The sequence below is a fragment of the Triturus cristatus genome, chromosome 9 (assembly GCF_964204655.1).
Source record: "Triturus cristatus chromosome 9, aTriCri1.1, whole genome shotgun sequence".
Taxonomy (NCBI): Eukaryota; Metazoa; Chordata; class Amphibia; order Caudata; family Salamandridae; genus Triturus; species Triturus cristatus.
Window position 1 is genome coordinate 848,636,060 of NC_140592.1, and position 12,143 is coordinate 848,648,202.

The following is a 12,143-nucleotide window of genomic DNA, read 5'->3' on the forward strand; positions in this document are numbered from 1 at the left end:
CACTTTGAAGAAAACATTCTTTCCAAGTTAACTAACCCATTTGCCACATAATTAGCGTAATTTTGCAGATGTCACAAAAATGTTGTTTCTCCCTTAAATGGATGAAAATAATGCTGCCAACGAATGTGCCACATAGTTTTCACTTTTTGCTGTGTAATGTAGATAACCCTGACACATAAGATAGTCCCCCATGCTGTACCATCCTAAGATCCTTAACAATGTTCAAGCTTTGAAAAGTCATTAAGATGATGAAGTTTTATGGGGAACCATTAAGTATTTGCCATATTTCACCGACGCTGGGGAAATATGGGTTTTTATATCATTGAATTGTGTGCAATAAAAGATACATATTTACATCACATTTTTATTTTTTATGCGTGTAATAATGTACTTGTTTCATGAAACAGTTCCACTTTTCTTCTATAAATGTGAAAAAGGAAATCCTTTTTAATCAGACAAAATATGATACTAAGGATTTAAAAAAAGGGAAGAAGTGATGATGGTGTAACCATGTATTACTAGAATCCACTAACGCCTACTGTATGTGAAAAGAACATTAGAATCAGAGTTCCACGGCCATATAAATGACCTCAGCTTCTGTCCACATTCCACTATTTAATGAAGAAATTGTGAATCAACTTTCAGTGCCCTTGGGCTAAGTTCACATAATATAAAAATTGAAAAAAATCCTCATAACACAAACATTTCAGGAGTTGTTCCTAAGAATCTTTCAGTCACAGCCACTGAATCAAGTAGACTTTTTATAGTCAAGAGAATACCAGAGTGTTTGATGTTTATCCTCCTCAGTATGATGGTGCTTAGATCTGCCAAATCCTCATGCTGCAAATTCAGACAAATGGTAAAGAAAAGGAAGATTTTTACTTCAAAACAGACTCACATTTTTGCAGTTATGAATGTAGCTGCTATTATCAACACTTTGGGCCTCGTTTAAGGTTTAGCAGACTGAACTGCCATGTCAGAGGAGGGATGTACTCCACTGACTTGTTGGAGTACAACTCTCCATATTTAGAGATCTCCGCCAAGCAGGTGGAGATCTTTGAGCCTTCAGCACAGCCGCTGCCAATGTAGCTCCTTTGAAGGTGCCAAGGCATTGCTTTGTGTGTGATATGTTCAATGCATTTACAAAGCTAGGGGCCTCATTCTGATGTTGGTTGGACCGCAGTGGGGGGAGGGACCAACCAACTTCTCTGACAGGCTCAAGGAGCCCATCGGAGCGTAATCCCTACAATGGAGTCGGTGCCTGCGGAGGCACCGCTGTAGGGATTACAATGCCACTATTCCCTCTGCCTTTACATTGCGATCCGACCGCCATGTAAAGGCAGTTGGCATCGGACTTTGGGTGCCCCTAGCATGACCCCCATCCTCTGTGGGCTTCTGCTATGGGGCCCAGGGGGCACACCTTGTGCCCACCAAACATCCATGCACCGTGTGTCAGGCACCACATGGGGCCTGGCACACGGTGCATGGATACTTGAGAACTGCCCTTTTCCACTGAGGCTTGTGCGGTGGCTCTTTTCTGGGGCCACAGTACAAGCCACAATGAAAAAAACAGTTTTCCAACAACCTGCACAGTGGTCGCATTGTAATCCGGCAGGTAGGACCGCTGACATGTAGTCGGTTGGACACCGCCCGAGGCAACGGTGGTCGGACGCTCGTCCGACCGCCATCATATTGAGGTCCTGGGATTTTTGTTTTTCAAAACAAACTTCCAAAGCAAGAGTTTGTGGTTGAAAAAAAATAAACGGCAGTAAAACATTGAGAGCTCCTTTTCAATGTGTGGAGGTCTTTTTCTATTCGGGACTGCCAGGCTTTTTTTGGTGGGAACAGACAGCAATAAATAATGTCAGAACCTCTGCCCTACATAGGGTGGACAGTCTGATGTTCTTTGACCAATGGCCCAATATCAGTCTGGCAGTCAGTCAAATGTTTCAGCCAGCAGAGCCAAGAGAGGCTATGTCGGTGGGAAAACGAAAATTCCTCTTAGTCTAAAGAGTGGCGGAACCATGTGTTTGGCAGACAGGGTACTCCTGTCCGACAAACTCTAAATTATGCCCTTTGTCAGCCAAGTTATACACTTTCTGTTTTTATACTTGTGGCTCCATTTTACTCATTTTCATCACTGCTTCTTAAATACAGATCAGGGTGAACTTCCTTCTTACCACCATTTCCAAATTCAAGAAAAACCATCAATGACTTTTAAAACATCTACATGCTATTAATCTCTATATGTCATTGACTCTCAATGGCCATAGATTTCCTAGAAAAATAAATTAAGTGTGAGTGGTACCTTTTTTCATTTAATACATAACTTTAAATCCAATTTTTTAAATATATTAATTTCAAATTTCATCACAGTGTAAAACGTGGAAACGGCCAGGCAGATTGTTTAGTTGAAAGGTTGTGATGATGTCAAAAAGCATTAATGTTAAATGGTGTTAGTGTTTCTATGACATCGTAAACCCTATCGAAGGAGGATTGTATTACTATGACATCACTGTTAACAAAAGTACATTGGACAGCTGTATACTACTGAAATATTGTATTTTGATTAACTCCTAGCTGGTTCATATTGACTCACATCATAGTGAGTACCTGGGAGGAGCCTTATTAGAGTATCAACCCACATTTCACTACACCTCTTTCTCCTAACAGCTGCCTGTATAGATCACAGAGTTCTGATAAAGAGGAGAAGCGCTCACCTGCATAGCTCACATAATTTACCTTTTTAATAAAGGAAATGCTTCTGGAGGAGATGTGTTTAGAGTCATTCACTTTTCTGTTCTGAAGAGATAATTTGTACATACAAAAATGCATTAAAATGACATAAATGAGACCCTGAATTCATTCCTTTTAGGCTGATTGTTTTATATACTTCAGCTGTTTCCAATCTGTGAAAATGATTCAGCTCACAACAGTTCTCACTCTGTTTTAAAATAGCTCTCTCGTTGTTCACTCAAATTCATAATGTTGCTTTAATTTTTTTTTTATTAGCTGCCTTTGAATGTGGTCATTTATACGGTTTAAAGAGAGACACTTTTTTAGACAACAAATGTGCTTATTTTGAAATGTGCTGGATCAATTTCACATATTTAACCCTCAATAAAAATGATTTTGAAGCTATTACAAATGCAGGCTATAACATAAAGGCTCCGACGGTCGGAGCCTTCTGGGCCGCATCCTAATCGGCCCCTCGGTTTACTTACCGACCGCCCCATTACAATGCCTGCATGTCGGTCTTTCTGACATGGAAACTATGTCAGAAAGCATGTTTGGGAACCCCCAGCAGGGCCCCCTTGGGTGCGCCGCCTCCGGTTGGAGGCCGAGGGGGCACCTACAGTGCCCCCCCTGTTGATCCCTGCACCCTGTGGCAGGCACCTTGAGGTGTCTGCCACAGGGTGCAGGGATGGAATGCACCTCCCATTTCCCTATGGGAGCATGTATTACTGTTAGTTTACAGCATGCTCCCATAGGGAAATGTAGGAATGCGACCGAACAGTGTTCAGTCGCATCCTAATTAGGCGTTAGGGACCGCCGACCAGAGGTCAGTCGGGCCTAGAACTGAGACGATGTCGACATCATAATTAGCCTCTAAGTGTCATAAGAGCAACTCATGTGGAGGGTCTCACTACCCAAGGAGGCTGCACCACATGCCCAAGGAAGCACAAATCAATTCATTTTAAATATGAGATTTGTGTGCAAATAGCTTCCTGCACATATATCTATTTTCAGAGTTTTAAATAGATAATTTAAAAATGCTATGTCGAGCAAAATGTTACTTTTTTAAAACTATGGAGCTAATAAGTGAAGGAGAGCATGTATAGTCTGAGAAAATAGATTTGGAGAGGGACTGCTAGAATTTAGGTAGGGACCTGTCTCATTAAAATAAGGGTGTGATGGACTTGGGTAAGGCACTCTCTCATCAATTATTTTTAGCCCTTTAAGAATATATTACACCATAAATGCCATTAAGACCCATAGTGCTCCTCACAAGCAGCTGGATTCATATCGGTGATCATTTCATCCCATCTGCACAAACGGAAGCCTTTCAGCTGAAGAATCCTCTTCTGTAAACGTGGTGTTTGGGTCCACTTTTGTCATGAACATTGAATGTTAACATTCAAGTTGCTTATTAGAATTTATAGTGAAGCTGCAGTAGAACACAGGAGAACCATCTGGCAAGCTGCAGCTTCTATTGGAAGTGCATTATGCACTCAGTATGCCACACATTTCTCCGAATGTATAAGTGAGATATTGAGAACATATAGAAAATATGTCCTAATTTTAGCTTCCTGGTGCACTAACCATAATTCTCATGACAAAATGAAACTCCACATGTTGCTCATTTATTTCAGCCTGCTCCACATTTTAGGCTTTTCATTTCAGCAGCTCTGAGTGCATTAACATGCCATTTAAGAGTGTCATACGTAATGAATATTACATTTTAGTTCTCTAGCTGTTAATCAGAACTCCATGGTGAACCTGCAGTTGAACACTATGGAATACACAGACAGGCTGGTGCTTTTGTTGGGAATGCAAATTATTCTAGCTTTCCCATCTGAAAGTTTTACTTCTATTAAGAACACAAAGGTGGAGTCTATGATCTCTCAACACACTGCATTTATTAAATCAGTGTTAAAAGAACTAAATAATTACAACTTCCATGAACCATATAATTAAAACGGCGATCATACAAACATAAATCTTCCAATCAAGTCGCTTAGTGTACATAAGTTTCCTACACTTCTTTTCTTTCCTTTGCTGCAGTCAGCAAATATGTCATGTGTTTGCTGTTAATCCTGGCTATGCTTTACCTCTGAGACTGCACACAGAAATACTGTATTCACTCAATGTAACAATATATTGATATGCTGAGAGCTCGAACAAACTAATTGGGTGTACAACCAAATTTCTTTAATTGGAGCACATTTAAAGATCCAATGGAAATTAATCTGGTCCGATCATGGCACATTCTAAAGCCTTAATAAACGATAATTTCCTTTCCCTTACTTATGAATTGTATCTTTGAGTTGAACGATAATGAGTATTGCTTTTAATATTATTGGTATTTATTTGGCTGTTCCTTTTTCACTCTTTTTTGTATTGTTTTTTAATTTAAATTATACAATGCATAATTACCTACCTACTCTGTTCACTCTATTATATTTTCATTACAATGCTTACATTATGGGCAGGGGAAGCAAAACATCAGTGAATAACACTAGAAATTTAAAATATCAATCTAAACATACTGTACATTTAGTTGTGGCTTCGTAGGCAGGAATAATCCTCACCTCTTTGTCCTTAACAGAATTAAAAAACTTTCAGACATAAAAACTTGGATTTATTTCATTCTTTGACAGGATTGCAGGTATGGATTGTGCTACTTTAAAGCATAGCTATCACCTGTAGTTTTGAATGTCGATTTCTTCTGCGACCAGTCCTCCCTCTGATGATATCTTTCAAACTTATGCCAGCTATAACATGCTTAGAAGCCATGGCCCCTCTGACTGAATGAGCTGTACGGAGATCCACATTGACGCCAGCCAACTTCATCTACTGAGCAATCATAGCCATTTACACTGTCTTAAAGGACCTCACATAGGATGGTAAGTGCTGTATGGGTCTAAACGCTCTCATAATATCCATATGCTCCTTCAACAGTTCACTGCGAGCAGTCTTCGGTTATCCAGAAAGAACTGGTAAATAAAAGTTCTCATAGAAGACTTGGTTCTCCAGGTTACCACAAAGGCAACAACCTTCGATGTGAAAAACCTATTGTCTTCACTAGGTTGGTGACAGCTATACCTTGTCTTGCACAGAAAACATGTTCATGCATCTGTTCAACTCGTTGACAAAAAGGACTGCCTCAAGAGATGCCAGGTTCCCCAACTGGGGGACCAACCTTATCAATGGAACTGCGTCTCTGTGTAGAGACAGTAAAATTGGCATTGCCCAGGTGACAAATGGCTCCGGGTCTACCATCGCTGTATTTTCTGGGTCTACTATATATCAGTGTTCTTTCCTGCTAGAGCCACATCTAAAAATGCTGTTTGTGAGTCCACCATGGCTATCACTTAATCCTGACAAGATCACCAGGTGCAGTCTAAGGCCTACTTGTGGATTTTGGAGATCTTGTTTAAGAAGGTAGACACACAGGAGTCCATCTCAGGAGTGCAAAACACCTTGTCATCAAACATTGGTCAGGAACATTCCACCATCACGCTGTTTCACACGTGTGTATCTCAGGGTCCAAGCAGTTGCATCTGGATGTTTGCTGCTTTTCTGGAGGATGGAGTCAACACTGAAGGAATATCAGACTTTATCACGCATTATTTGATTTTACAAAACAGTTTGTACAATGCAAGACATTACAACAAGTTGTAGTCTATGTAAACACCTTTACCACGCAGACTTCTACCACACGTTTTTCTTTACAACGCAAAATTTATACAATATTATAAATATTGCGTTTAGTTTAAAAAGTATTTTACAAATAAACAAAAGTAAACATGTATATTAAACATGTTATACTTCAAAAAAAGGCCCCGAGCAAGATGTCGCCAATATCATAATAGTAAGTTCAAATCATGTACATAACATTTTTTCTTTTAAACAAAGTAAACCATGTTTCAGTCAAAACAAATTCGCAAAATTGAATGTAGCTACTAAAACATATTTTATATTTGAAAAAAGAGATGTTAGTCAAAATACATACACAGAGATAGTCGTCCATATTGTCATCATTCCTCTGGTGACAAGTGACAGAAGATGACATACTTCAGAGACACTGCTTCAAAGGAAGAGAGTCACCTACCTACCAACACATGTAAGTTTAATGTTATCTTATTGTAACATCACAGATATGTATTGAAATAAACACTGCTCCTAAATAATATTTTCTTGTACAAAACCAATTTTTGACAGACAACTCTACAAGTGAAAACCACTACAAGTACAGAAAACACAGTGTAGCGCGATTCATTTTACACATTACTTGAATATTAACCAGTAATTATTTTTTCAACTAGAATGACCAATTCATCTTTATTTCCAAAACCACTTTAACTTTGCAAAGACTAATGGCCTTATTACACCTCCACCACTCCGTCCGCAGGAGGACCACCAAGGCCGCTGTGCGCCAGCTCGCCATATTATGAGTGTAATCCATGGCACCACACTCAGAATAATGCAAGCGGACCCTCAGTGTGGCGGTGGTCGGACTGCCACCACGAGTCCGCGGTCCAGAGGACTGCTGTATTCGTAATAAGGCCCTAACTAACTCTTCTTTTTCAGTCACCCGTATTCCAAAAAAAATGTATAAACATCTCTTTTGTTGTTTTAGAAGAAATTTAAATTAGCTGCACAGCACAAGAAAACCATTCAAATCTACAGAAATATCACACCCGGCACTTTAAAAAAAAAAAAACAGTTAATAAAATTTAAATAGTGATAATCTATGTTACCAACTAATACTAATCACCTAACAACAAGCTAAAAGCAAAGCAACCCCTTTTCCATTTGTGCCTCAAGTAAACATTCAGGGCCTCATTAGGAGTATGGCAGTCCTCAGGACCGCCATATTCATGGTACTGGTCTAACCACCGCCCCACTGCGGGTCCGCCACAGTACACGCAGTGTGGCGGTCGGACCGCCACGAGACCGCTGGATCTGCCGGGATCAAGGATCCCGCTGCGCTGGCGGTCTGCAACCAGCCTCAATATGCTGGCGATGCCGATACCTGCACTGCAGAGCATATTATGACCTACATACCCACCACCCTTTTCATGGCGGTGATCCCGCCATGAAAAGGGTAGTGGACATGTAGGAAAGGGGGCCCTAACAGGGCCCCCGGACAGATCTGTGATGGGGCTGCATGCGGGTGGGGTGCACATTTTGTAACCCCCTAGAATTGCGCCCCCATTTCTGCATGGTGTGGCATGCATGTCACACCGTGCAGGAACGTGCTGCAGGGGCTGTCACAGCGGCGGTCATTCTTTCTAAAATTAGAGCGAGATCACCAATACATGATTTCTATTGTGGCTAAAACCTGTTATCAACTTTTTCATACGCTCCTTTTTGTAAGCCTCATAATTTGACACTCATTACAATGCAACGCCATTAAAAAAAATGACAGCGCTTTTTCGCCCCAAGAAAATCCAACAGGTACACTTCTTGGACCCTTCCACCTTAATAGTGCCTTGAAAAACACATCTAATAAAGGACAATTTTATTAAGTTCATCACAAATCTTAAAAGTCCGATTTACAATAGCAATATTCTCCGACGACAGAGGGGTTGGGAGGGGGCAGGACTCCCACATAGTGATTGGTTAGGGTGGAACAGGGCCCTTGTCTTGGGCTCCCGCCCTCCGACTCCATCTACATCCACGACTGCCAGGAGTGCTCTACCCCCTGGATAATATTGCTCATCAGCAGGCAACGCACCATGATAAGTCAACCCTATAGCAAGCAAAACAGCAACCTGTCGATACACCCGACATTCAAGCAATACAAGTAGAGAGCAGAGGTCAGAAATTACACACTCAAAATGACATCATCGTTTCATGTATGCACCAGGGGCCAGTTTGTATGTTGAGTCTAAATGATTTAACAGAGTGGTAATCACAGTGACGTCCAGGGTGCACAAAATGTATGGATGCTATGTAGAACAGACTTATTCTGCACAACAACAACTTTGTAGAAGTTGTTTCGTCACCCAGGTTGACCTTTTTTATTGACATGTGTGAAGCTGTTAAGCAGTTGTATTTCATCATACATTGAAAAAATGGTATGCTAGAGTACACTGGTTTAATGAATTTCCAACCAAAACATTCATACGTTGGTGCAAAGCAAGAAGTTATTGGTGGGCAAATTCGTTAGCTACTAAATACTGACACATATTCTGCACTAAGTGTAAGTAGTTCCAAAAAGGCCTCACCTGTCCAAACACGATTAGAAGAAATACATTGTGCACAGCATGTGGTGCAGCCTCCAAAAGCACTGACTATCACAGGCAGCAGAGCAGCGAGCTGCACACGCCAAACAATGACTAAATAATTATAGGTTACGTTATCCGTATTTATACCGCCCTAAATATGCCGTAAGCAGATTTCCACACATTTAACTGAATCTTTCTCTTTTACATCACCGCATCAAAATATTCGCCAATACAACTTCACATCATGGAAATGTGTGTTAAGAGGCAGCTTTTTTCCACCTTTAAATATGGAACAGCATATCCGAATATTGCTGTTATTCCTCATTTGGTGCCCATTTGTATTAATATCTGACTTATCAGTAGAGGTAACAATTACTGAATTGTGGAATTAATTAAATGAACTCAGCAATGCTTTATCAGTTAGGTGTGGACAGGATGTTTCGAGGCATTAATCAGTTAACTTGCATATAAGGCACATATACTACAATACATAGATGTACACAACGTGAAACAACGCCTTAACAAACAGGTGCCCAGTAACCAGGTACAACAGGTCCCCGGGCTACACTAACATCAGGTACAGAGACATACGAGTGGCGTAACGCAAAAGACACGCCTTGCAAAACATTGAGAAGAGTCACTGAGGTTTTCACCACCAGGAATTGCTGAAGCATAAGCTTTAGTTTTAATCATACTAGTGTTTGACAATTATACCAGTGCTTTAAATGGGCCGGTACTGTCCGGTACTGAGTGCCGGCACTTTTTATATTTTGAGAGGCAGAGTACCGGCACTTCTCGAGCGAAATGTAAAACTTTTATTTGGAGAGTTCCGGCACTTCTCAGAAACAAGCAGGTACTCTAGCACAGAGCATCTGCACTTCTATGTTCCCCATTTCAAGCACTGATTATACCAATTTCTGTTGTGATTGCCTTTTTTTTGATGGAGGGTTGTAATGTGATGACCATTGTCAAGGGTTTGTAGAGTCAGGCCGCCTTCTCCTCATGGGCTACAGGGCACAGTGCTGCACCCGCAGTTCTCTGAGGCATTTTACACAGAACGTCAGCAGTCTCCAAGCCGCCAGGGGGTGGGGGTGGGGGGGGCGGGGGTATGCTGTCATTAGTGCAGTAAGTGCAGCTGCCCCGGGTGGTCAAGGCGACACGAACTTGTCGCTTGCGAAACCCGGCACCTGAATCTCTGTCGCACACAGTGTGTGCCAGGGGCAGGCGGTCATGAGGGGGCGCTCTCTGAGGAAGGACATACGTAGCTTTGGCACACAGTTCCCCTCGGGGGCTATTTATATGATGCATGGACAGGGTCTGGATAGTAAAGTATCCGCCTGTGTCGGGCGCTTCATTGGTCTGACGACCAAAAGTTTAAACACCATCTGTGATGAAACACTTGAAACGCAGTGTTTATTACTAGCTCTCAGCTTACTGTCCTCGCGCGGGAGAGAGGGCGTTTAAATCTCAACGATTATGAAAGCATTCGCGATTGTAATAAGAAGGATAAGGCATTCATATATGCGATTTGATCAATAATATGATATGCGACGTCAGGCAATGACTATCATATATTTATATTTTATTTCTGGGGCCCGCTGAAGACACAAAATGGAGTCATCTTAAAATAAATATTATTTTTTGTTTAAGTGAATGTTAGTGTAATAGTGTTTTCTACGGTATTTATTGTATGTACAATGCATTGCCGGCTGTCATCTTACTTTTTCCTAATAGCAATAAACTTACACTGAGCATATCATCGTCTGCATTCAACAGTGCCGATCAGTCACATAAAGTAGCTCAGCACACGACTATTTAGCGCCAAGAGAAAAACTCTGTGGGGAACGAACGTTTTACGCGAAATGATTAACATCATAACGTTTATGAGGAATATACGAAGGACCATCACTATTAGAAAATAAAGTCAGAAAATGCTCAGTGAGTAAAGAAAGCGCCACTGCAGACATATGGGTTTGCACAGACCACACTGGGCTACGGCGACACGACGCGCGTTCGCAAGCACACATTCGAGCCGGGGCATGTACTCACTGAGATAGGACGTCATGGTGGATCTCCGGCTGTAACTCCCAGCTGCGGTTTCTCGCTCCGGCCGGCTACCTCGCGCGGTGTCTGGGTTTATAAATACATACACGCCCCTGGCTCCTCCCAGGCACGCCCCGTCTCCTCCACCCTTCTGCATTCTCCTCCGGCGGCCTCTACCGCCAAGCCTGCATCCAATGCAGATAAATGAAACAAAAAATTCCAAGAGGGAAAAAAAATGGCAAGCAACGTGCCAGGGGAATCACAGAAACATTTTTGTATAGTGAATAGAACATCAAAATGGGAACAGTGGGGACTTCCCGCCGTTGCCAGTCCCCTAAACACCAACCAGTCTTCTCCATAAACGCTCAGCCTTACACTACCCTCAAAGGGCCTGGCCCAAATATGTGCTCATTTTTAGGTCACTGTAGTGTTTTGCGACATTAATTGATGATAGTTCCAGAGCTTCCCCTCCCCAAAAAATTGCCAAGAAGGTTCATGCATTTATTACCACCAAGTGTGACCTTTGTCAGAAGGATAACTTACAGAGACAACTGAGGTCTAAAGGGTAAGAAATGGAGATCTGACAAGCATTGGCAAAGCCAAAAGGTCTAGCTTATTAGAGAGCTGTTGGCTTTGCCAATATCTTTTAGCCACGTTGTACAGGAGCATGGTTCTAGTGGGGTAGCGTAGGGTGGTGGCACAGAATAGAGTGGCATAGAGTTGGGTGTCGTAAAGTGGGATGGAGTGAAGTAGAGTGGCGTGGAGTACAGTGACATGGAGTCGAATGGCATGCAGAGGAGCAGCGTAAAGTAGTCCAGAGTAGTTGTTGAGAGTGGTATAGAGTAGAGTGGCACAGAGACAGGGCCGGGCTGGAAATTCAAAGCAACCCGACAATTTTGTCGGGCCAGCCACTGGGGAGAGAGAGGGCACAAGTGTGAAGCAGTACTGCTTTGCCTCCTGGGGTCACTAGTGCAGCACTGCTGCCAAACCAGACTCCACTAACAAAACTGCCCCCTACTGCTGCAAAACAGGCTCCCAACATTCCAGCCTCTCGGGGAAACACCCGATGCCAGTTACGGCCAGTCCGGCCCTGCTTAGAGATGTATAGAGTGGCGTAGGGTAGAGTGGTGTAGAGTAGAGTTG

At 42.1% G+C, this 12,143-nt stretch overlaps 1 protein-coding gene across 2 annotated transcripts in view; it reads right to left on the reverse strand.

Moving 5' to 3' along the window:
• The window catches only part of LOC146798948 (tumor necrosis factor alpha-induced protein 2-like), a 204,617-nt gene extending 193,553 nt beyond the window's left edge, over window positions 1–11,064 (reverse strand). The window contains exon 1 of one of the 2 annotated variants that reach the window (XM_085626313.1): window positions 11,007–11,064. In XM_085626313.1, coding sequence (XP_085482439.1) covers window positions 11,007–11,022 — 16 coding nt within the window. In that variant the 5' untranslated portion in view covers window positions 11,023–11,064. The remainder of the gene's footprint in view (window positions 1–11,006) is intronic. The other variant, XM_085626312.1, reaches the window with a different exon arrangement.
• Between the last annotated feature and the right edge of the window lie 1,079 nt (window positions 11,065–12,143).